Consider the following 27,436-nt stretch of genomic DNA (forward strand, 5'->3'; position numbering starts at 1 on the left):
TATTTCTTGCGGGTGGTTATGTGTTTTTTAGTTATTTCATGCGGGCTGTTGCGTGTTTTATTTTAAGCCTTTGTTTGCCTACGCGCATCCATTATTTTACCACCCTGCCATTTTCGTAATCCACCTGGATGCAGGTTCGCGAGGATGCGTGCGCAACTCTTGACAGCGACGGACGTGTTACAAGCGCTATTATAGTATAGATTGACTTTCATTTTAGCCAATTAGTGCTGTGTTGTGCTGACTTTTAACTCAATGGGCATGAGCACTATGTTTATCTAAATGGCCAACATGAACTAGCAGTCTCCTGTTTTGAAAAGCAAATAAAAAAGCATGTGATAAGAGGATGTCTGTAGTGGCTTTGAAACAAGCAGAAATTTAGAGGTTTAAATGTTATAAAGTATATTACTGTAATAATGTTGGTTGTGCAAAGCTGAGGAAGGGGTAGTAAAGACATTATCTATCATTTTAAACAATAACAATTTTAGTGTTGACTGTCCCTTTAACATTTTAAATCTGTTCATGCATTTTCAAACAGCTGTTCTGTAATAAAAGAATACAATGTAATTTGAATTCTGTATGTGTACATTTTTATAATTCTTGTTTATTTCTATTCATCCCTGTCTCCTTCAGTTAAAGCCAGCCCAGAGAAAGCTAGTGAAATGGATGAAATTAAATCCCTGATTCACAGTCTCTACGCAGCCTTGCACTTGGAAGAACATCAGCTGAAGAAGGAGCAGGAATTGCTGCAAAGGCTTGACACACTGAAAGAACAGCTGCAACCACTAGAGCAGGTCAGGAAACTATTTCAGTAGTGATTAGTGGTATTTACAAATTCATTTCACCTATCCACTATTTGTTCCCAGCTATAAGTGGAATATTCAAAGCAAATTACAGAAGATCTGTAGAAAGCAAGTTCTCATTTTTCTTAGACCAAGATTTTTATATAGTTTGGAAATATATAATAATATTAAATTGGAACACCTTGGATAGCTAAAAGTTGGTGTAACCCAGGGGGCATCAATCATGTAAATAAAAAATCAAAATAAAAGAAGTTTATGGAAAAGGGAGGAAAAGACCGAAAGAAGAGGTATAAGGGCATCCTTATACCTCTTCTTTCGGTATTTTTCTCCTTTTTCTATAAACTTCTTTTCTTTTGATATATACCGGTGTGTATGTATATGTATATCTATATATAAAAACAATCCAAGATGTGAATCCACCCTCCTGGGGTCAACCACCCGGTTCCTCTGTGTACATACAGCAAGCTTCAACAAAGTCAGAGGCAAACCAGGTTTTCTTCAAAGCAATCAGTCAAATTTATTGACGTTTCGGGGAACAAAACGTCCCTTCTTCAGAACACAAATAACACACACAAACCGTGCTTAAATAGAGTGAAACACAAACAGGTACCTCCTTCCTGTCAAAAAAGGCACCAAACTGACATTTCCGGTTTAGGTTAATGTGACCCTGGAAGTTTACAACATCCACTTCCGGGTTATAATAATCTTTATACGTACAACAATTGTGAACAAAAAGGGGATCACTAGTGTCTCCAGTGGCCCCGTGTATTAAAAAAAACTCACCATTAATAAACCTAGTTCTACATTGTATGTTAAAGCACAATTTACAATGTACCTTGTTCCATATATTTCTTATATGACGCATAGTGTGTGCAGTGCTTCACTATACGTGTTTACTTATACTTATGCCGGAAGTTGCGTCACATCCGGTTGCTTCCGTGACAAATATTTACAATATCACACGTGCAATATGTTGTCGATGTTTACATGACAAGTAAGCCGAAACCATAGCAATGTCAGACGACAAATAGAACAGGCAGTAAGAATTTACCAACAAACATTTCGTGGTCAACCATTTTAACATGTCAAAAAAATGGACAATACAACAGTAAGTTAATGCTCAGAGGATCGGCAGTAGGGTTACATCTCTTAATCCACGTATATAATTCTTCTTACAAGAGGGGGTTTAGTGCATGTCTATATACTGTATATATACATCATTCTTTGTTACAGATAGTAATCAATATGTCACATTAACACCCATCATTATAGCAATTTTATTGGTAATGGTGCATACCTTGTAATACCATTTCACTGTCGTGTTAGAGTCACCTATAAGGGTGAGGGAACTTAATACTGGTCTAGGGGGTACCGTGGCGATAGTGCAAATTATCTCTAATCTGCGTCATCACCAATACCATAGACAATGGCTGGTGGTGTATCCATCGTCCAAAGGCAAGAGGAACACCCCCAGTTAGTCCCCATCCACAACCATCCAGTGACACATTACAAGGATATTTTAACCCCTTAATGACCACAATGTACCCTGTATGTGACTGTTCATTAAGGGTTTTTTCAGGACATAATAGCACAAGTCTAGCAAGAAGACGCTATTAATACCCTCCCTCCAGCAGGCTTTGTGGAATAGAGCAGTCTCAACGCTGGTGGCAAGACCGCGCTATAAAACAATCAAGTCCCAAAAAAAGGCCAGTGACATACAGGGTACGTCGCTGGTCCTTAATGGGGTTAAGTTAATGCACCAAATTCAGGCACAGAGCTCAGTCCCTTAGGATTTATGGTATCCAGCCTGTACATCCATTCCGCCTCCCTTTTGAGAAGCAGCTTATTTCTGTCTCCACCTCGTGATAGTTTAGGGATATGATCAATAAGAATCACAATGATTGAAGATACAGGATGTTTGGCCACAAACCAGTGGCGTGCCACCGGTTGCTCGGATTCTCCTTTCTTTATGGCCTGCCTTATAGCCATTCAATGGTTGGCCATTCTTTCTCTGATCGTCCCCTGGGTCTTCCCAACGTAGTGCAAACCACATTGGCATATTAACATATAGACAACGTTGGTAGTGGTGCACGTTATGGAGTGATTGATGGTGTACTTCCGATTAGCATGTGGATGGTTACATTTTTTTGTAGCTATCATTCCATCGCAGGTTGTGCAATTAGGGCACCGGAAGCAGCCCTTCCGTGTTACCTTCATATCATCATCTGAGTAACACTTTATGGGATCTGAAATGACTAGAAGGTCCCTGAGATTAGTATTGCATCTGTTGCCTACTATGGGGTTAGTGTTCTTTGCAAATTTTAGCTTAGGATCCGAGAGTAGGATGTGCCAGTTTTCTTTCATGGATTGTCCAACCTTGGACGTGTTGGGGGGCAAAAGTAGTGGTAAAGATGATGTTGTTCTCAATGTTTTGTAGTCTTATTCTCTTTTGCAATAGTGTCTCTTGTGTGACATCTTTAACTTGTTCCTTCACTGTGTCCAGAACAGTCGGTGAGTATCCCCTCTTCATTAATCTATTTTGCATCTATAGCACTTGTGACTCCCCCTTTCTCTCTGCTAGAATTATTCCTTATCGCTCTGATGAATTGTGATTTTATAATACCTCTAACCAGGGATGGGGGATGGCAGCTATTAGACATAATGAGAAAGTATCAAAATGAGAAAGGTGTGGAAGGGAGCACTAAAAAATAAAAAGGCTAAAAATGGTATGTACTGACAGTTTAATACAAAAAATGACATATAAAGACATCGATTAAGCATACAATGATTCAATGAAACAATAATACAATGGCTAAAACCTACATGGATCCATGATGTATATAAAAATTAGTACAAGTTAAAAAAGGTATGTCATCGTAGGACTATACCAAAGGTGGTTACGTACAAATATTACAAACCCTACAAAGAGGTGAAAAAGGATAAATCAAATAGGTGAATATTCAATTGTAAGATGTGTGTGACAATCACAATTTCAAAACTTGAGATGAGAAAAAAAATAAATAAAAATGTTGAAGTGTCCAAATAGATAAAGTTCAGAGTGTCCAAAGATATGTGTATCCAAATGGTAATATCCAAACACTGGTGTGTAATAGTCAATCCAACCTTGAATGTGTCATGGAAAAATACAATAAAAATTGTGTGAAACAGTGAGATGTAGCATGAATCTCCAGATGGATTTCCAAAGGGTTAACTTGAAATGCTGGATCCTATAGATGTGTATGAAAATTGAGTACAACAAATACCAATAAAAATAGAAAAAGCAAAAATAGAATATCCTGAACCTGTGAATAAACAAGAAAAAACAATGGTGCAATAAAGTTTTTACACTTTAAAAGTAATAGAAATAAGCTCACTAGTAGTATATCAACGCGTTTCGGCCTTTCCCAGGCCTTTTTCAAGACTATACTGCAATGTGTCTACTGGGAGCTTATATAGGGTAACAGCCAGGGTCAATTGTGTCTGTTTTGGCGCCAAATTTGTTAGGAACGCCCCTTCCTGTTGGTGCTGTTGTATTCTGGGAGTTTTTCTTAATCAGCAATTTTTTACTCTTAGAGATGACTAATGTGTTATACATATGATTTAACAAAGGGTTTTTTTGGTTAAGCACACCACAAAAAAAGGACTCTTTTATCTTAGCACACATATTGTGGGAGTGCTACCGAAGTGACCAAAACAATTACAAGACAATAAAAAGTATCGGTGCACATCCAACCACATAAGTCCACTTTTTCATGGCATATTTGTATATGCTTCTGTCAGTCAAATATACTTACATAGCTTCTAATAAGATTGGGATCAACATCTCACAATAATATTGGCTTATATTGTCTTGTAATTGTTTTGGTCACTTCGGTAGCACTCCCACAATATGTGTGCTAAGATAAAACAGTCCTTTTTTTGTGGCGTGCTTAACCAAAAAAAACCTTTGTTGTATCTTTGAATAGGGAGCTGACCAAATCCCTCCCCTTTGGTTAATGCACGCCACCGAGCCCAGGTGTGTTCCAGATAAATTGTGATGTACTTAATAAGCTAGAAAGCTTCACACTGTGTAGACATGACTTGCTGCAGTGTGGAAACTGGTTAGTTAGGACCAGTCTAATATGGGGACACCTTGTAAATGGTGACTGGCTTAGCAGAATATGATCATATTGTGTGACTAAGATCCCTATTTTATTTAAATTTAAACAGGCAATTTTTTGCAGCATAAATATAAGTCAATATTATTGTGAGATGTTTATCCCAATCTTATTTGAACTATGTAAGTATATTTAGCAGACAGAAGTTTTTATTTAAATTTAAAGGCATTTCTCTTGTTAAGTGTATCCAGTCCACGGATCATCCATTACTTATGGAATATATTCTCCTTTCCAACAGGAAGTTGCAAGAGTCCACCCACCGAAGTAATGTAAGTAAAGCCTTAAATGCAGCGATAGCGACTGGTATCAGGCTTATTAATAGAGATACATACTCTTATAAAAATGTGTTTTAAAACGTTTGCTGGCATGTTTAATCGTTTTTTAACGTACATTGGTGATAACACTGTAATGTTGGTATAGCCTTAAATGCAGTAAAAGCGACTGGTATCAGGCTTATTAATAGAGATACATACTCTTGTAAAAATGTGTTTTAAAACGTTTGCTGGCATGTTTAATCGTTTTTTAACATATGTTTGGTGATAAAACTTATTGGGGTCTAAGTTTTTTCCACATGGCTGGCTTAAATTTTGCATAGAAACAGTTAACTGAAGCTTCCCACTGTTGTAATATGAGTGGGAGGGGCCTAATTTAGCGCTTTTTTGCGCAGTTAAAATTATAAAATTAATTATCCAGATTCCCTCAGCAGTCCCATGAATACTACAGGACATTTCTAAAGGGCTAAAAAGACTTCCAAAATCGTTTTTAGGGAAGGTAATCCACAGCTCTGCTGTGGCAGTTTTGTTGTGTCTGTTTTTAAAAAACGTCTATGTGGTTTTTTTTTTTATCTGTTTTTTGCATTAAGGGGTTAATCATCCATTTGCAAGTGGGTGCAATGCTCTGTTACCTTATTACATGTACTGTAAAAATTTCGTTTGTTTTACTGCCTTTTTTCACTGTTTTTTAAATTTGTTTCTCTTAAAGGCACAGTAACGTTTTATATATCTGCTTGTTAACTTGATTTAAAGTGTTTTCCAAGCTTATTAGTCTCATTATTAGTCTGTTCTAACATGTCTGACATAGAGGAAGCTCTGTGTTCATTATGTTTTAAGGCCATGGTGGAACCCCATCTTAGAATGTGTACCTGATGTACTGATTTCATGTTAAACAATAAAGATCATTTTTTGTCTTTAAAAACATTATCACCAGAGGATTCTGTCGTGGGGGTAGTTATGCCGACTAACTCTCCCCACGTGTCAGACCTTTTGACTCCCGCTTTAGGGACTCCCGCTCAAATGGCGCCAAGTACATCATGGGCACCCATAGCGTTTCTTTACCAGGGGATTCTGTCGAGGGGAAAGTTATGCCGACTAACTCTCCCCACGTGTCAGACCCTTCGACTCCCGCTTCAGGGACTCACGCTCAAATGGCGCCAAGTACATCAAGGGCGCCCATAGCGTTTATTTTACAAGACATGGCAAAGGTGGTGAATAATATTCTGGCAGCAGTATTAGTCAGACTACCTGAAATTAAAGGAAAGCAGTTAGCTCTGGGGGTAGATACAGAGCATACAGACGCTTTAAGAACCATGTATGATTTAACCTGATTCTGATATTTCTACATTTAAAATTTATGCTTGAGAACCTCCACTTGTTGCTCAGGGAGGCTTTGGCTGCTCTGAATGAATGTGTACAATCGCAGGGCCAGAGAAATTGTGTAGACTGGATAAATAATATGCAGTGCCGGTGTGTACTGATGTTTTTCCAATACCTAAAGAGGTTTACTAAAAAATTTTTTTTTAATAAGGAATGGGATAGACCAGGTGTGCTGTTCTCTTCCCCTCCTATTTTTTAGAAGAATGTTTTCTAATAGTTACCACCACGGGACTTCTGGCAGACAGTTCCTAAGGTGGAGAGAAGAGTTTCTACTCTAGCTAAGCGTACCACTACCTCTGGCGAGGACAGTTGTGCTTTTTAGATCCAATGGATAAAAAATGTTTATTCAAAAGGGTTTTATCCTGCAGCCCCTTGCATACATTGCTTCTGTCACTGCTGCTGCAGCGTTCTGGGTTGAGTCTCTTGATGAGGCTTTACAGTTAGCGACTCCATTGGATGAACATATTTGACAAGCTTATGCTAGCCAATTCCTTTGTTTTATGATGCCTTTGTTCATTTGACTAGACTAACGGCTAAGAATTCTGTTTTTTACTATACTGGCGCGCAGAGCGCTATGGCTTATATCATGGTCAGCTGTCGTGACTTTAATAAATAAGCTACTTAACTTCCCTTCAAGGGGCAGACCCTATTCGGGCCTGGTTTGAAGGAGATTATTGCTTATATCACTGGAGGAAAAGGTCATGCCCTTCCTCAGGATAGGAATCAAGCGCCAAAAAAGGTCTAATTTTCGTGCCTTTTTAAACTTCAGGGCAGGTGTGGCATCCACTTCCTCTAAGGCAAAACAAGAGGGAATTTTTGCTCAGTCCAAGGCGGTCTGGAGACAATTGGACCTGGAACAAAGATAAGCAGGCCAAGGAGCCTGCTGCTGCCTCTAAGGCAGCATGAAGGAACGGACCCCTATCCGGTAACGGATCCTATAGGGGGCAGACTTTCATTCTTCGCCCGGGCGTGGGCAAGAGATGCCCAGGATCCCTAGGCATTGGAATTTATATCCCAGAGATATCTTCTGGATTTCAAAGATTCCCCCCCAAAAAAAGGGGAGATTCCGCCTTTCACAATTATCTGCAAACCAGATAAAGAAGGAGGCATTCTTACATTGTGTACGAGATCCATCCAGTTCCAAGAGAGGAACAGGGACAGAGTTTTTACTCAAATCTGTTTGTGGTTCCCAAGGTGAGGGAACCTTCAGACCTATTTTGGATCTAAAGATCTTAAACAAATTCCTCAGAATTCCGTCATTTAAGATGGAAACTATTCGTACCATCTTAACTATGATCCAGGAGAGTCAATATAGGACTACAATGGAATTGAAGGATGCTTATCCTCACATTGTGATGCATAAAGATCACCTTCGTTTTTCAGGTTTGCCTTTCTAGACAGGCATTACCAGTTTGTAGCTCTTTCCTTTGGGATATCTACAGCCCCAAGAATCTTTATGGAGGTTCTGGGGTCACTTTGGCGGTCCTTAGGCCGCGGGGCATAGAAGTGGCCCCTTAGTTAGACGACATCCTGATACAGGCGTCAAACATCCAAATTGCCAAGTCTCATACGGACGTAGTACTGGCATTTCTGAGATCACATGGGTGGAAAGTGAACAAGGAAAGAGTTCTCTCAATCTCAAGGGTTTCCCTCCTAGGGACTCTGATAGTTTCTGTAGAAATGAAAATTTACCTGACGGAGTCCAGGTTGTCAAAGTTTCTAAATTTCTGCCGTGTTTTTCATCCCATCCACGCCCTTCGGTGGCTCAGTACACGAATGAAATCGGCTTAATAGGTAGCGGCAAGGGACATAGTACCGTTGGCACGTCTACATTTCAGACCGCTGCAACTATGCATGCTCAGTCAGAGGAACGGGGATTACACAGATTTGTCCCCCTGTTGATTCTGGACCAAGAGACCAGAGATTCTCTTCTCTGGTGACTATGTCGGGTCCATCTGTCCAAGGGTATGACCTTCCGCAGGTCAGATGGGACAATTGTTACAATGGATGCCAGCCTTTTAGGTTGGGATGCAGTCTGGAACTCCCTGAAGGCTCAGGGATAGTGGACTTAGGAGGAGACCCTCCTTCTAATAACTATTCTGGGAGTGATATTCCATGCTCTTCAGACTTGGCCTCAGTTAGCAACTCTGAGGTACATCATACTCAGTCGGACAATATACACGACTGTGGCTTACATCAGCCATCAAGGGGGAACAGAAGTTCCCTAGTGATGTTAGAAGTCTTACAATAATTCACTGGACAGAGACTCACTCTTGTCTATCAGCTATCCATATCCCAGGTGTTGAGAACTGGGAGGTGGATTTTCTAAGTCGTCAGACTTTTCTTCCGGGGGAGTGGGATTTCCTCCGGAGGTCAAGACCAAGCAGGAGAGGGCTTTGGTGTTTTTGACAGCGCCTGCATAGCCACGCAGGACCTGGTATGCAGATCTGGTGGACATGTCATTCTTTCCATCACGGTCTCTGCTTCTGAGACAGGTCCCTCTACCTCAGGGTCCTTTCAACCATCTAAATAGAATCAATCTGAGATGGACTGCCTGGAGACTGAACGCTTGATGTTATCAAAGCATGGCTTCTCCGAGTCAGTCATTGATACCTTAAATACAGACATGAAAGCCTGTCTCTAGGAAAATTGAACATAGATATGGTGTAAATATCTGATTGTTATGAATTCAAGGGTTACTTATGGAGTAAAGCCTGGATTCCCAGGATATTATTTTTTCTCCAAGATGTTTTTGAGAAAAGGGTTGTCAGCTAATTCCTTAAAAGGGACAGATTTTTACTCTGTCTATTTTTTTGCACCAGCGTCTAGCAGGTATTCTAGACGTTAAGGCATTTGGCCAGGCTTTGGTTAGATCCAAGCCTGTGTTTAAAACTGTTGCTCCACCATGGAGCTTAAACCTGGTTCTTAAGGCTCTTCAAGAAGTTCCGTTTGAACCTTTTTTGTTCCATAAGATATCAATCTTTATCTTGGAAAGTTCCTTTTGGGTAGCTATTTCCTCGACTCGTAGAGTCTCCAAGTTATCTGTGTTACAATGTGATTCTCCTTATCTGGTCCTTCGTACGGATAAGGTAGTCCTGCGTACCAACCTGGGTTTTTTCCTAAGGTGGTATCTAACAAGAACATCACTCAAGAGATAGTTGTTCCATGCTTGTATCCTAATCCTTCCTCAAAGAAGGAACGTCTATTACACAATATTGGACGTGGTTTGTGCTTTAAAGTTTTACTTACAAGTTACTACAGTTTTCATCAAACGTTCACCTTGTGTGTTGTCTATTCTGGACAGAGGAGAGGTCAAAAGACTTCAGCAGCCTCTCTGTCTTTTTGGTTAAAAAGCATAATTCATTTAGCTTATGAGACTGCTGGACAGCAGCCTCCTAAAGGGATTGCAGCTCATTCTACTAGAGCTGTGGTTTTCACTTGGGCCTTTTTTAAATGTGGCTTCTGTTGAACAGATTTACAAGACGGAGTCTTGGTCTGCGCTTTATACTTTTTCAAATTTAACAAATTTGATACCTTGCTTCTTCGGAGGCTATTTTTGGGAGAAAGGTTTTTTTTTACAGACAGTGGTAACTTCCGTTTAAGTACCTGCTTTGTCCCTCCCATCATCCGTGTACTTTAGCTTTGGTATTGGTATTCCATAAGTAATGGATGATCCGTGGACTGGATACACTTAACAAGAGAAAACATAATTTATGCTTACCTGATAAATTTATTTCTCTTGTAGTGTATCCAGTCCACGGCCCGCCCTGTCACTTTAAGGCAGGTAATTTTTTCATTTGAACTACAGTCACCACTGCACCCTATGGTTTTTCCTTTCTCTGCATGTTTTCGGTCGAATGACTGAATATGGCAGTTAGGGGAGGAGCTATATAGCAGCTTTGCTGTGGGTGGACTCTTGCAACTTCCTGTTGGGAAGGAGAATATATTCCATAAGTAATGGATGATCCGTGGACTGGATACACTACAAGAGAACTAAATTTATCAGGTAAGCATAAATTATGTTTTTTAACTAGCAAAATTTTTTGCTAGCTGTTAATCCCAATCTTATTTGAACTATGTAAGTATATTTAGTAGATAGAAGTATATTTGTTTTTGCAGCTCAAATATAAGCTGCTAATATTGTGAGATGTTGATCCCAATCTTATTAGAAGCTATGTAAGTATATTTGACTGACAGAAGCATATACAAATATGCCATGAAAAAGTGGACTTAAGTGGTTGGATGTGCACCGATACTTTTTATTGTCTTATACATATGATTTGTATTTCAAGATTATTTGTAAACTTAAACTTGACATATAGTAGTGTTGGTTTCTGTAAAGAAATGATGGCCCCGTGAGTTCATTATCTAGTTTACCGTTATGTTATATTTGGCGCCAAAACAGACACAATTGACCCTGGCTGTTACCCTATATAAGCTCCCAGTAGACATAGCAGTATAGTCTTGAAAAAGGCCTGGGAAAGGCCGAAATGCGTTGACATACTGCTGGTGAGCTTATTTCTATTACTTTTAAAGTGTAAAAACTTTATTGCACCATTGTTTTTTCTTGTTTATTCACAGGTTCAGGATATTCTATTTTTATTTTTATTTTTGTTGGTATTTTTTGTACTCAATTTTCATACACATCTATAGGATCCAGCATTTCAAGTTAACCCTTTGGAAATCCATCTGGAGATTCATGCTACATCTCACTGTTTCACACAATTTGTTTTGTATTTTTCCATGACACATTCTAGTTTGGATTAACTATTACACACCAGTGTTTGGATATTACCATTTGGATACCCATATCTTTGGACACTCTGAACTTTATCTATTTGGACACTTCAACATTTTTTTTTTTTTTTCATCTCAACTTTTGAAAGTGTGATTGTCACACACATCTCACGATTGAATTTTCACCTATTTGATTTATCCTTTTTCACCTCTTTTTATAGGGTTTGTAATATTTGTACGTAACCACCTTTGGTATAGTCCTACGATGACATACCTTTTTTAACATCTGCTAATTTTTATATACATCATGGATCCATGTAGGTTTTAGCCATTGTATTATTGTTTCATTGTATGATTGTATGCTTAATCGCTGTCTTTATATGTCATTTTTTGTATTAAACTGCCAGTACATACCATTTTTAGCTTTTAGTGCTCCCTTCCACACCTTTCTCATTCTGATACCTTCTAAGTCTGCTAGGGGACTTTTGGAAGTGAGCTTAAGGCACACATACCAGTGCTCAGTTTACGACATCCAGATAATTAGATCAGCTATTAGACATAAGTAAGGAGTTCCGCTATGTGGGTTTGGAATACAAGGTCATTTCAAGTCCCATCTGAAACTTTACAATAAGTAGGTCCAAGAATTCAATTTGTTTATCACTGTACGACGTCTTAAACCTCACGGTTGTGTCAGTATTATTTAATTTATGAAACCACAACTGTAAACTTTCAACACTCCCTCTCCAAATAAGTAGAATGTCATTGATGTACCTCCTGTAGAACATTACCTGAGGTACACCCTTAGACCATAAAAACTTATTTTCAAAACCTGCCATAAATAAATTGGCATACGATGGGGCCATATTCGACCCCATCGCCGTGCCCGCTACCTGAAGAAAAAAGGATCTCTTGAATTTAAAATAATTTTTAGTTAAGCAGAATTCAGCCAATTGAACCACAAATTCTATGGGTGGGCCCACATATTTATCAGAATCCACCAGCTGTTCCCTCATAGTGTCTAGGCCTGCCTGATGAGGAATTATGGTGTACAGACTATACACATCCAACACCACTAACAAATCATTGGCTTCGATCTTTATCTCCTTTAATAATCTTAAGAGTTCACTTGAGTCCAATAAAAAAGCTCTGTTGTCCTGTACTACCGGTTGCAACAAAAAATCAACGTATTGAGCTATCGGTTGTAAGAGTGAATCTCTAGAGGAAACAATTGGGTGTCCCGGGGGCTTATCTAAGGTGTCTCACAAGGATATTTGACTGAATCTCTGGGTAAACAAATGGTTACAAGTTTCCCTAGGATCCCTATCCTGTACTCTATACCGAAGATACATAAAAGCTTAGATAAGCCCCCGGGACGCCCAATTGTTTCCTCTAGAGATTCACTCTTACAACCGATAGCTCAATACGTAGATTTTTTGTTGCAATCAGTAAATTACAGGGAAACAGGCAAGTAAATAATAAAGGTGCATTGTAACGTTTGTGTCCCCCCCCCCCCCATTCATTTCCCTTTCCCCTGTATCACTTGGCAGCCATCAGCCAATCAGACTCGTATACATGTATGAACTGCAAGTATGCACATAAATAAGAATATGCAGCTTTCCATTTTCATTGGTTTATTTGCACTTATGCTCAGGAGCTTGCACATGCCTTGACCACTCTATAGCAGCAGCATTATCAACAATGTATAATATTGTTAAAAACATTGTTACAAGCATTGCTGCCATATAGCTGCCATATAGTGCTCAAGCAACCTACACACAAAGGATATCAAGAGAGCACGTTCAATTTGATGGTGGAAATAAACTGGAATTTATATATTTTGTATTTATTTTTTAACATTAAAGGGACAGTCTACACCAGAATTTTTATTGTTTTAAAAGATAGATAATCCTTTTTTTTTTACACATTTCCCAGTTTTGCATAACCAACACAGTTATAATAATATACTTTTAACCTCTGTGATTATCTTGTATCTAAGCCTCTGCAAACTGCCCCTTTTTTCAGTTCTTTTGACAGACTTGCAGTCTAGCCAATCAGTGCCTGATGAAATTTTGCTTCCAAAAGAGGTGATGAATATAAAATATGATAAGAACTTCCAAGAATAACTTAACACTCACCAAACTTAGGTTTCCGATAGAACTGTGAACAGACTACTTAATCCATCTGGTACTTTTTATTTGCTGTCAGAATTACGTGCCTATGTTTGCTGTTTTCAGCATAGTTACTGCTGTAGTCTGCAGTTTAACCAGGAGTGGCATTTCAGAGGTTAAAGGGAGACTGAACCCAATTTTTCTTTCATGATTCAGATAGAGCATGCAATTTTAAGCAACTTTCTAATTTACTCCGATTATCAATTTTTCTTCGTTCTCTTGCTATCTTTATTTGAAAAAGAAGGCATCTAAGCTAAGGAGCCAGCCAATTTTTGGTTTAGACCCTGCACAGCACTTGTTTATTGGTGGGTGAATGTATCCACCAATCAGCAAGAACAACCCGGGTTGTTTACCAAAAATGGGCCTGCATCTAAACTTACATTCTTGATTTTCAATTAAAGATACCAAGAGAATGAAGAAAAATTGGTAATAGGAGTAAATTAGAAAGTTGGTTAAAATTGCATGCTCTATCTGAATAAAGAAATAAAAAATTTGGGTTCAGTGTCCCTTTAAGAGAGCAGAACTTCCTTATGAAGTAGCATTGTCACAGGTAGAATACATGTGGTTTTGTTTTGGTGCTAAAACACAAGTACTGAGCATTCCAAACTGTATTAATAGCAGTGTTTGGTGCAGAAGCTCTGGTGCCTCATTTCACTAATGCTAGGTTGAGGCCCCCACTGTAGGAGTCAGTGTTCGAGGCTTTCACTTGGAATTTCAAGAAATGGCTGCTTAAAGGGACAGTCCGGTCAAAATTTCTTTTTTTTAAATTTTTCTTTGCTTGTGAAACATAGCAAGATATTACCAGTGCACAGACATTTGAAATACTGCAGCTGTTCAGAGCACCAGTGGGGCTTGTATTATGTCAGCAAATAACACATTAAGTAATTACCAGATGATACAAGCACCTTAGACTAGCTGAGCAAGTGCTGTGTTTAAAATGCTGGTGCACAGAGCATATTTAAATACACTTTTGAACCAGCTATAGTTTTTACTGGAAGCGTTTTTTGCTAAAACATGTATATAGCAAAAATACTATTCAAAACTGAAATGTACCCATGTGCATTTCAGTTTTGGCTGGAATGTCCTTTTAAAGACTATGTGAAATCACCACCTGCTCAATGAAGAGATGATACTATGGACCCCATTTATGAAGAACCTTACGGACAAGGTTCTTATGAAGTGAACCTGTCCGCATGCATCTAGGGCCTCCAGATCAGCATCAGCTGCCAGAATTCCAGATTGCAAGCGCGCATGTTACCCCACTCACTGCTCACGTGCAACCAATTGCGCGTGAGCAGGGCTTGTCAGTCATCCCAGACTAATCAACCCGTGTTGTCTGACGTTCACAACATCTAACCATTGGAACACTGCTTCTTAAATTTCAGTTGCAGACTCGCATGAATGAACCAGCACTGAAACAGCCCCAAAGCTTATTAAACCGCTTTATAAATGGGGGTCTATATATACAGGTACAAAACCCTTTATCCAAATTGCTCTGGACCAGAAAAGGAATGGATTTTGGAAGAGTTTAAATTTCAGAATATTATTTGTATATTTTCTTCATAAATGGAAAGAGTCCACAGCTGCATTCATTACTTTTGGGAAATAAGAACCTGGCCACCAGGAGGAGGCAAAGACACCCCAGCCAAAGGCTTAAATACTCCTCCCAATTCCCTCATCCCCCAGTCATTCTTTGCCTTTTCGTCCCAGGAGGTATGCAGAGAAGTGTCAGAATTTAATTTGTCTCTTATGGAGGGTAGTACTCTTCGACATGGGTCGAGAGTTTTAAGTAATCCTGTCAGTCTCTCAGTGAGAGCTTGGATGAAAGTTAGGAGTCCGGAGATGCAGGAAAAGTCTTTCTGCGAAAACCATCCCGACTCATGTTAACAGCTCCTCAAGCAATCAGCGTTGTCGAACTTCGCTTCGCTGTCTGCTTTCTTCTCTCAAGTCCATGGCGGAGGCGAGGCTACTATGCGTCACACTTGTAGGGCTGTGTTCCTGTTCCACAGCATAGATTCCGGTAAGATCGTTTCATTTTACTTCTTCATTAATGTACTGTAACTCATTTGTTCCTGCGAACTCACATGAAAACTACAGGGTCTCAGTGAGACTCCTTTAGGTGTCTTGGAATCAAGGGTTAATATCTCCTGAGGGGGACTATTGAACAGGGTTTATTTTAATCATGTTTGTTATGTGATTCAATCTGCTTATGAGTAGTGTTTACTGGGCTCGTGGCTTAGAACATAACGGCCTGTTGAAGTGACGCGACCTTACGGTTGGGCGCATTGTTTGTTGGACTGTACGGTTTACCTTGTGACCGAGTGTGTTTACATTCTGGTCTTCAATTTCCTCATTCCTGACTGTGTGGCGAAGGAAAATTTTAGTCCGCTAGTGTCTAGTACATAGGTGGTGGTGAGTGCCCCAACCATTGTGGGTGTCAGGTGCCGTTAAAATTGTTTTATATATAGTCCATTTTTGGGTATCCTTGATCCAGTTATGGAGGATACTGATGTTGAGATTGGTCAACATTCTGATTCAGATTCTTCGTCCTGTGAAGACTGCAAATTGGCCCTATTGAGGTCAGTCGGTAATGTTCTGTAGGCCATCATAGATCGCCTTGTTCCTCGGGCTAGGGGATTCAAGAGACTGCTGAGCCATTTGCCTTGGGGCGCCCTGTCCTCTGGGAGGCGAGTTCCCTACCGTTTTCTATTACTACACATGAGGGTTACCCAAGTTATGTGTTTCCCTCCTCGGAGGGTGGATTGTTTCCCCAGGAGGTTGTGGCAGGCTTATGCTTTTACATACTTTTGGCGCTTGCACGTCTGCAAAGTCCAGATGTTTGTTCGCGATTGCCCCAGGTCCTTCGGGCTCTGGAGGGCATGAACAGTTCCCTGCAGGTGTAACTGTGCCTGAGTGTTGTGCCTTTCGTTACAGGCGGGCTCACCTTAGTGTTTTACTCAGATACGTTTTTGAGCTACTTGGGGACCCTATCCTTTTTGGGTATGGGACTCATCAGTCTCCTTCTTTCGAATGGTGCACCTCGTTAGACATGGGGGGATGAAGTAATCTTATTCAGTCTTGTTATCAAAATCTTTCCCAGTATTGTTGGAAGAGAGGGTTTCCGTAACCGTATCATTCCCTTGGGACAGCCAACTAATGTAACCTGATGGTAGGCTTTCCTTCTTAGCAAACGGAGGGTTTGCGGTTGCTCAGCTATCACTTTTGTGCCTGTTGTGTGTGCTCGCACAATGGTGTTTTATGGGTTTCTTGTGTCCTCTCAGTTCTTCCTACGACTTCCTGTCCTCTGGGCAGGTGTTTATCGACGCTCTCCTTTTCAGGGGGCTCTTTTTCCCCTTACGGAGGTGTGATTCCCTTTTTGGGGGCCTCTCCTGTGTTCGGGAGGTTGGAACAGATGTTTATCTAGTTCGGGGACTTGTCTGCTCTTTGTGTTGTTCCTTTCCATCTGGGGAGCTGCTGGCTCCACATTGAGACCGTCGGTGGCCTTGCTAGATATCCTTGGGTTTAACGCCTGTTCATTTGTCTTTAGATTGAGGTGGCTGTGTCCATTCTTCTGCCCTTTTGGGGGCCGGACTTGGGGTTACTTTCAGTTCCCTTACTTCAGATCTGCCGTTGCTTGGGCTGGTCCGGCTAGGTGTAGGATCTGTGATCTGTTGTTTATCTTCAGCTCTTGGGGGTGACAGTGGACCTTCTTTTTTAGAGGTTCTGTGCCTCTCCCCCTTTAAGATCTGTGAGTAGGCTTGGCGGCCTAGATTGCTTGGCGAGGGTCCTTTTCTTGGAGGTTGGGCAATCTCTGTCTTGGGCTGCTTCTTTCTTACGGATAGTGTTTTCTCTGTGTCTTCCTACGGATAGCAGCGTGTTACTGGTCTCAGATGTTTCTTCTGAGTTTACTGCTTGTTATTTTCTGTTGCTCAGTCTCTCTGAGTTCTGAAGTTTTGAGGACTTTGTCTTCAGCTGTCTTTTCAGTACTGTTACACGATGTTTGGGAGATGTTTCTTCTCCTGCTGATGCCCGGTTGCTCCTTGTGAGTTGGGTGTCATCTGCCCTTGTTCTCGGGATCCATTCGGGTCTCTGTGGACTTGTCCTTCCTTTGAGGTTTTTTTTCCTTTATGGATTTTGCTGTACCTTTTGAGTATCCCTTTGTTTACCCTTGTATAGGGACCGACTGCTGGGTGATGGTTCTCCTTGAGAAGTGTTGGCTTGGTGAGTCTGCTTGCGGTCTCTAGTTCAGCCTTCGGACTATCTGCGGGTCAGTGTCCTTGGGGCCCTTTCCTTCTGTTTTTTTTTTTTTTTTTTTGCCCGGCTCTGACGAAGCGGGGTTTGGTTGGGTTGTGGTTTTTTTCAGGCCTGGTGCCCTCAGAATGGGCCGCCTATTGTACCCTCCCATTTTTTGCATTTAGTGTCCTCTATAGCTTGGGTATTATTTCCCAAAAGTAATGAATGCAGCTGTGGACTCTTTCCATTTATAAAGAAAAACTTAAATTATGCTTACCTGATAAAAAAAAATTCTTCAGATGGAAAGAGTCCACAGCTCCCCACACATATTTTTTCTGTGGGGCGTCTTAGTTTTTATTCTTCTGGCACCTTTTCACCCTGGTATTTCTTCTACTGTTCCTTGTTCCTCGGCAGAATGACTGGGGAATGAGGGAAGTGGGAGGGGTATTTAAGGCTTAGGCTGGGGTGTTTTTGCCTCCTCCTGGTGGCCAGGTTGTTATTTCCCAAAAGTAATGAATGCAGCTGTGGACTTTTTCCATCTGAAGAAAAGAAAATTATCAGGTAAGCATAATTTAAGTTTTGCATCTGTAATACAGCTTAGAGGGTAAACAAGAATATCTTATGTCATTTAGACAATATTAACATGTCATTATACAACTTATACATGCAACCTAAAGGGCGTTTTATATCTATAACTTGTGTACCCTTAGAAATATAGTGCAGTACTGTAATCAGAAATTAAATAGTTGTTGTTTTTTTAAAAAATAGATTAGTATTTGCATTTTACAACACAGAAACCAAACCCAAGATGAAAACAAAGATGATTGGGATTTAATTTTATTAAACAAAAAGTATTTTATTTTTAGTATCTTATTTTACTATAAATGTAAAAGGTATTTAACCCCTTAACGACTGTGACTTACCCTGGAAGTTGTTGGTTGTTAAGGGTTTTTCAGATCATAGTAGCGCAGGTCTTGCTGCGAGCGGCAGGGCCACACTATTATGACCTCCCTTTCGGCTGCAGACTTCCTGGAAAAGCGCGGTCTCGCTGCTATAAAAAAAAACTAACCCCCATTTAAAGACCAGCAACGTACAGGGTACATCGATGGTCATAAAGGGGTTAAATAGAAACCACATTATCAGATTTTGTATTGTACATTTTAAAAGCATCTTAACATTTCCCTTATAACAAAGGCTATATCCATTGAGCTCCCCTCTATGTATTTTATAAAATATTTTTTGTATTGTGTGCACTGCTGGGATGGTTGTGGTGAAGACATGGAGAGAATGATGCACACATCTTTATTTATTTTTTAATGAATTGTAACTATAGGCTTTACAGTCTAAATTGAAAATCAGAGATACAATTACATACATTATTATTCATGGCTTTACTTTCAGTTTGTATCTGATCTTTTTTCCCTATTATTCAATTGCTACTTACATTTTAATATATTATGTTTGTTTAAAGACTTTCCCATAAATAAAAACCAGTTGCTCTCTAATTATAGTAGATTTTATACACATCCTGAAAATGTTTTACTGACCTGCAGACATTAAAAATAAATACGATACCGAATTCTGCCACCTCCAGCTGATATAAAGGATTTTGCTAATTATCACCTGCAGAGAAGAGGTTGGAGAGAGAGGTTTATCCAGATGTCTCATACATAAATGCATGGTTCAGGGGGAAACTAATACAGAAATATAAGTATTACAGAATACTTTTTTTTTTATGCCCCCTTAAAGGGATAAGAAAGTCAAAATTAAACTTGCATTATTCAGATAGAGCATGTCATTTTAACACACTTTTAAATTCATTTCTGTTTTCAAATGTGCTTCATTCTCTTTTTATTCCTTGTTAAAAAGAATACGCACATATACTACACCAGTAGGAGCGGCTGCTGATTGGTGCCTGCACACATTTGCCTTTTGTGATTGGCTAACTAGATGTGTTCAGCTAGCTGCCAGTAGTGCAATGCTGTTCCTTCAGCAAAAGATAACAAGATAATGAAGCCAATTTGCTAATAGAAGTAAATTTGAAAGTTGTTTAAAATTGTATGTTCTATCCAAATCATGAAAGAAAATGTTGGGTTTTCCTGTCCCTTTAACTCAGCCGTTGTAGTTATTAAACTCCTGAAATAACTTCCCTATAACGTTGATGCTACCTCATTTGGAGCTTGATGCCTCGTGTTCAGGCTTGCCGGAAACAGAAGTTATGAAGCAGCGGTCCAAAGACCGCTGCTCCATAACTTGTCCGCCTGCTCTGAGGCGGCGGACAGAAATGAATACGACCGGGTTGATTGACACCCCCTGCTAGCGGCCAATCTGCAGGGGGCGATATTGCACCAACAGTTCACAAGAACTGCTGGTGCAATGATAAATGCCGACAGCGTATGCTACATCGTATCATGTCCATCCGCACTATAATAAATATACCCCAATGACTTCAAAACAATTACTGTCATTGAGAGCTAATTATCTTGACAAAGTATATTTAATTTGCAGGTATCTGCATGTGAAACAAAATGTCCTTTACCTAAAGCTAGCTATTTTGTATTGTCTATTAGATAAAAGCTGCAGTAATGACTAAAGCCGATGCAAAGACAACCCGTCTAATGTGGATTGGATTGGCATTTTTGTCTACCCAAGGTGGTGCTCTTGCTTGGCTCACATGGTGGGTCTATTCGTGGGATATCATGGAACCCGTTACATATTTCCTTACATATGGAAGTGCCATTGCATTCTACGCTTATTTTGTTTTAACCAGAGAGGTGAGTTTTTTTGTTTTTTTTTCAATATAATAAATAATAAATCAGTAATGGGACTTTCAACCACAGCCCTATATTAAATAATGGGAGATCCATAGGAAGTTTGAGGACTCTCACAAATTTCAAATTGGGCATGTCATTAAAGGGACATTGTGTACTGAAAAATGTTCATCCATATTAAACAGCAGCATTTAAACAAAAATGTAAAAAAAATCTGCAGTAAAGACAAGACGTTCCTAGGACACGTGTAATCGCAGGTCTCAGCATATTCAGTAAGCCTTTACCTCTGCAGGCCTTGCATATCAACAGTGTCTTATAATATCAGGAAGTTTTGCAATACAAAACTGTCTTCTCTAATAACATAAAATAATGTGAACAGAGCAACAAGCAAGTACAAGTTAACATTGTACTATGATTTATATTAATTTCAGTGAGGTATTAGCAGTGCTGCCAGCCACCATTTTAAAAAGAGCAATGCAAATGATCTTTTATCAGTGATAAAAAACAAAATGCCAACATCACATATGTGTTATTGTGCACTGCTTCTATCACATGATACAAGAGTACCCAGGCTCCAAGATGGCAGCACCCAGTATGAAGAGGTGGTACTTCAACAGCTGGCATATTTCAGGTATTTAAATAGAAGGATGGCTTTAGAGACCGCTGCAGTCACAAAAGAAACACAAATAGCATAGGAAGTGTCTCCACAGTTTAATGTCCCTTTAAACTATGAAAGAGTCATTTCATGTATTTATATTGTATTTACAGTTTTATGTTTAAGTAAATTAGGGATACGCATAGGGCCAGATTACAAGTGCAAGCATTGTGCACTCCCAAGAACGAAGACCCACTCTATAAATAGCAGACAATCTGGTATTACAAGTGACTGGTTAAACAAAATTATTAGAGAATGTTTAGCGAGGCTGACATCTCTTTAGCACGTCCTATACTTTTTATGGATTAAACCTGGTATTCCATTTAGCCCATCTTCTACATTCAAAAAGATGTTTCTGCTTTCTGCCTCTAGCGTAGCTCTATGGGAAACAATTCCCAAGGTAGATTGTGCCATTTCTACTCTGGCAAAGCAGACTACTATTCCTTTAGAGGACAGTACATCTTTTAAAGACCCATCCAGCCAAAACATTTATCGGGTTAGCACACTTGAGAAAATGCTATCGGGTTTGTGGTTGGGTGTTAGGTTTTTTCCACTTTTTGTGCTCCACTGAAGTCTATGGGAGAATACGTTAACGAGGTCACAGCATTGTAACTCTGGCTTTTTGCGTGCGTCGATTAAGCAAAAACCTTTTACGAGCAGTATCCAAATTCGAGCGCAGTTTGTGCAGGAGCTTTTAAATAGCGCTCCACTTGTAATCTAGCCCTAAATGAGTTGCATAACATAAAGATAAGAGTTCGGTCTTAATGGTTTTCTGGTGTGCTTTGTAAAAATACATGAACACCTCTATTCTAATGTTCAGGCAATACTATTTTAAATGGTTTGTAAAATTGTTTTTCACATCTGCCTGCTACATATAATTTACTTGAATTGTACCACCATGCTGCGTATTTTATTCATTTGTATTACCTCCTTTTTAAAAAAAAAAATTCAATAAAAAGAAAAATGTTCTTTAAAAAAAATGCTTCATGAGCTATCACAATTTGTGTAATTATTAAATCCCTTTCTACAAGTTCTGAGTGCCAACATTTGAATACTCACCCTGGTTTGGTGCTCATCTTCTTTATGTCTCGTTAAAGGGACATGAAACCCAAAATTTGTCTTTCATGATTTAGGTAGAACATACAATTTTAAACAACTTTCCAGTTTACTTCTTTTATCAAATTTGTTTAATTCTCCTTGGTATTATTTGTTAAAGGAGCAGCAATGCACTACTGGTTTCTAAATGAACACACGGGTGAGCCAATGACAGTCGGTATATATATGCAGCCACCAATCAGCAGCTAGAACCTAGGTTCTTTGTTGCTCCTGCGCTTACCTAGATAAACCTTTCAGAAAAGTATAAGAGAAGGAAGCAAATTAAATAATAGAAGTAAATTGGAAAGTTGTTTAAAATTGTATGCTCTGTCTAAATCATGAATGTCTAATTATTATTTTACTGTCCCTTTTAAGTGTCCTTTTACTTTTTCTCGCTTTGACTAAACAGCAGAGGTGGGTGGAAAATAAGGGGGGTCCTGTTGAATAGTTATTTTATTTTTTTAACATTATTCCTTTCTTCAAGTGATTTGTTTAATCCAAGATACCTCAGTTTGTCCTTTCACTCAGAACTTCAAAACGATAGTTTGGTAAATACAAAAACACATTTTTTTCATAATGTATTCTATATAGAACCCTTTTTAGATTTTCTCTTATGTGTTGACATCTGTGAAATGTGCTGCATTTGATTTCTGTTAAAGGATTATGTATATCCATCTGTGAGAGACCGGCAATTCCTTCACTACTTTCACAAGAGAGCCAAGAACCAGCAATTTGATGTTGAAAAGTATAATAGGCTGAAGGAAGAGTTTTCAGAGGTAATGACAATGCATTAGAAATAACAAAGTTCAGTTTGTTGGCTTATAGATAGAACATGATCTCTGATTATATTGAAGTAATTCTACCAAATTGTTTATAGTGTGTTTTACATCACAGTTCCATGTATCATTCTAAATAAATTATGTAAAATATATAACGTTACATCGATAACCCATTTTCTATGACATAATGCACTGTGTTGCGAATCTATAGTATGAGCCTCCATTTTCTGTGGCCAGGACTGCTAAAGCTATTTAAGTTATGAGAATTATTTTAGTCTGTACCACCATTTTTAATCAAACTTGCCATGATCGGATGTTAAATCGTTACACCAGCCACAAGATACACTAAAACTGACTAGGGGTGATCTGCAGCATTAAATTAATACTGGTACCTGTATTGTTCATCCACCAGCATTTTTCATAAATTATTGGGACTCTGTTTGTCATACTGTGACTGCTCCAAAACCAACAAACCCCAACGCCCCTACTAGCATCCTGGAGCCTTCACATCAATTAACCCTTTCTGCAACTGCAGTTAACCCTCTCCACCCTGATTCACTAGCATCTTTGGCCCCCCTACATTGTACCACACAATGCAACCACCTGCTAACACCTAATGGTCCTTCCACCAGCATATAATGGACCCCCAACTGCTAGATCTCACCAGCAGTGGTCTCTTTTTTTCTCAAGCAGTCCTAAATTAACCAGACAGAATTATTAACAAGCAAAAATGAAGATATTAGTTAAGCTGAGATAGAAGGACCTATCTTGTTGTACCTTAAATCAAAATAGATTCTGTTTGCTACAATTGTGTATTTCTGCTAGGCAATTTTGTTTTTGCCACAGAGGGGAAACTAAGAAGCATTGTGCACATGTGCAGGAGTTTGGTCCTATTCACTCTTATAGCACATTTCAGATTGATTTTGTTATGTATAGTAGAAGAGAGATTTTTAATGTGCATGCAACATCCTGCGTGCAAGATGACAGCCTTTGTGCATGCACATTTGAATTTAATGCTGATTAAGTTTCACTATTGAGTTAAACTCGGTACTTAAGCAGTGATCATTTTTAAAAGAAACATTTGCAGATGCAGATATATTGCATTAAAGGGTTAATAAGTGGTTAATATGTTAAATCAAAGTAAATATAAAAAGAAATGGATTATGTAAAAAAAAAAAAAACAGAAAATAACTTACTTGCTTTTTTGCAAAATCAACACTTAGAAATTCTTAGTGTAGCTCCTGCCCCCAATGTAATAAACCTAAGTTTTTATTCTGTCTAGTGATTCTAGTCTATTCACTAGCCTAGAAGTTTTATGACACTAAACTAAGATAAAACGTCCTGCAAAGGCCTCCTCCTCTGTAGGATGCACAGATGTAGTGTAAAAAAATAAATGAAAAGTAAAATCCATTTAAATAGATGAATAATACATATTGCAATGATTTCTAGTGCTTTTTTTATTACAACAATGAAACAGACTGTTTAAAATCCCTTTAAAGGGATATTAAACCCATTTTTTCTTCTTTAATGATTCAGATAAAGCATACAATTTTAAGGAACTTTCTAATTTACTCCTATTATCAATTTTTCTTAGTATCTTTATTTGAAAAGCAGGAATAAAAGCTTTGTAGCCGGCCCATTTTTAGTTCAGAGCCTGGGTAGTGCTTGCTGATTGGTGGCTAAATGTAGCCACCAATCAGCAAGCACTATCCAGGGTGCTGAACCAATAATGGGCCGGCTCTTAATTTGGGTTTAGTATCCCTTTAAACTAGGTTGTCAGGCAGTAATACTATCATTTACTTAGTACATCACTTATATACATATCCCTTTAGTCAGTCTGATAATAAGCTGTAGTTAAATATTTGTTGTTTTTTTCTTCTGTAGACTGAAGACAGCTTAAGACGCCTGCGAAACCCTCTACAACTGAAGCTCCCAATTGAACAGCTACAAGAACGAGAATAATTTTGAATTCTTTATTTTTTTTATCTGCAAGGAAATAAATCTTTTTGTGTTGAGATTGATTTTTTTTTTATAACAAACTAGATCATTTTTTTGACACTACATATAGTGACTGCAATAAAGCATAATAATAGTTTTATTAAATTCACTTTTTTTCTCTCCAATTATTGAGCCATCAACACATTTGTACAACTTTTTACAAGGAAATAGTATGAATAAATTTATTTATCACTCTGTAGCAATGGAAACTGGCAACTGGCACTTACTTTGACTTTAAATTTTAAACGTGACTGTTGAGGGGAAAAACTCTTCGTTAAACATTTGTTTCCCTTTAAGGGACATTATACTATAAAAGTGTTTTTCCCTTAATGTGTTTCCAATTAAAAAATTTACCCGCTGCAGAGTATAAAATGTATGAGAATTTGCCTTTTAAGGTTTATTTGTGTATATGAATTAGCTGATTTTGTGTTTTGAAACCACAACCTAATAAAATGGGTTGAGCGTGTAGGTATAATCAGATCTCATTACTTTATCATATTGAGTACATATACATGCTTCTTTATCTTTTATCTGTCCGTAAACCAAAGACCAATACTTGGAGAGAATAATGGAAAATTAACATTTTATTACCTTATCTCTTCTATAACCCACTGGGAGTGCAATTTCACCTACTGGCTGTGTTAACACAGCTTGGCCTTGATGCCAAAAACTTTCATGATGGGTGGGGATAACATAGGCTAAATAAACTATTTCAAATGCCAATATAAGGTTAATGGAAATACTTGGGAACAATTTTATACACTCCAGCAGGTAAAGTGGATCATGAGGAACAAATTAAAGGTGGAGAATGTTTTGGAGTAAACTGTCCCTTTAAATGTCACATTAAAGATTAGCACATTTGAAAGACCAATAAGGTCCAATTTCCATTGCTTCATAGTGCTATGTACACTGGCAGCTTTATAGACAAGCTGGGAGTGCTCATCTACACGTGTGTGAGAGAGAGAGAGAGCAAGAGAGATTAAAAAAAAGAAAAAAGAGAAAGTATTTTTCCCCTGCACAATATTTTGTCACCCTTTCCTTGCTGTGTCCTTTATGGGACACCCGTTAGTGTTTTCTAACTTTTACAGTAACATTCACAAGCGACACATGAGTTAATATGAGGAGATAGTCTATGGGAGAGGTGTGTGATTGTGTGTGAGCAAGAACAGACACATTTTGTGAGTTAATTTAAGATTTGTGTGTTTGGGTGAGTGATGGTCTGTGACGGAAACTGGAGAGGTATGTGACCATAGATGTATGGTGGTTTCTGGGAATGTTGGAGAGGAGTGATCTACTTAGGGATCAGAGATGTGTGTGATAGTATATGAGGGTGTTTTACATGTGTGAGATGGTCTTTGGGAGAAACAAACAGTCCTCGCCACTGCAGCCTTCAGAACACTGTAACGAAAGAGAGGAAGTGGAACAAACCATAAGGCTCCAGCTGGAAGGGGTGCACGCTGCAATGGCTAGACAGACAAAATTGAAAATCCAAAACAAAAGGGTATGCAGCCGCACAAATGTAAAAGAGGCACCAAGAAAAAATGGCTGTTAAAACTAAAACAACTTTATTAGGTTTAAAAACCAAAGTACGTAGCCAAAAATGTCCTGACTAGTTTCGTGCCACACCAGGCACTTAATCGTAGGATACTGAGTTCTACACAGGCTCCCTATTTAAAGGGAACACCCCAGCCCATAATTAGGCAGTGAATTAAAAACAGAGGAAATAAATGAAATGTTTGTGCAAACAGTAAACATATCGTATTACTAAGGGCAATAAAGACACAAGTGTACTCCTTCACAAATATATGAATATTAAACAAGTTTCACAGTTATAAAGTACTCTAGTAAATAAATATACATACATGTTCAGCATAATATATATACAAATTCAAATCATTCTGTTTCATATGTGTGTGTGTATGTGTATATATATATATATATATATATATATATATATATATATATATATATATATATATATATATATACAGTGGATATAAAAACTACACACCCCTGTTAAAATGTCAGGTTTCTGTGCTGTAAAAAATGAGACAAAGATAAATAATTTTTTAACTTTCCCACCTTTTAATGTGACCTTTAAACTGTACAACTCAATTGAAAAACAAATGGAAATCTTTTAGGTGGAGGGAAGTAAACAAACAAAAAAAATAATGTGTGCACTGGGGATGTAGCTGTGTTTAGAATTAAGCAATCACATTCAAAATCATGTTAAATAGGAGTCAGTACACACCTGCCATCATTTAAAGTGCCTCTGATTAACCCCAAATAAAGTTCAGTTGTTCTAGTAGGTCTTTCCTGACATTTTCTTAGTCGCATCCTACAGCAAAAGCCATGGTCCGCAGAGAGCTTCCAACGCATTAGATGGATCTC

General features: G+C 38.6%; 1 protein-coding gene across 1 annotated transcript in view; it reads left to right on the forward strand.

Annotated features, from left to right (window-relative positions):
• The window catches only part of MCUB (mitochondrial calcium uniporter dominant negative subunit beta), a 196,396-nt gene extending 171,242 nt beyond the window's left edge, over positions 1–25,154 (forward strand). The window contains exons 5-8 of the mRNA XM_053703537.1: positions 631–791; positions 20,318–20,521; positions 22,928–23,044; positions 24,932–25,154. Coding sequence (XP_053559512.1) covers positions 631–791; positions 20,318–20,521; positions 22,928–23,044; positions 24,932–25,009 — 560 coding nt within the window. The 3' untranslated portion in view covers positions 25,010–25,154. The remainder of the gene's footprint in view (positions 1–630; positions 792–20,317; positions 20,522–22,927; positions 23,045–24,931) is intronic.
• The last annotated feature ends 2,282 nt before the right edge of the window (positions 25,155–27,436 follow it).

The sequence above is a fragment of the Bombina bombina genome, chromosome 2 (assembly GCF_027579735.1).
Source record: "Bombina bombina isolate aBomBom1 chromosome 2, aBomBom1.pri, whole genome shotgun sequence".
In the NCBI taxonomy this organism is placed as follows: domain Eukaryota; kingdom Metazoa; phylum Chordata; class Amphibia; order Anura; family Bombinatoridae; genus Bombina; species Bombina bombina.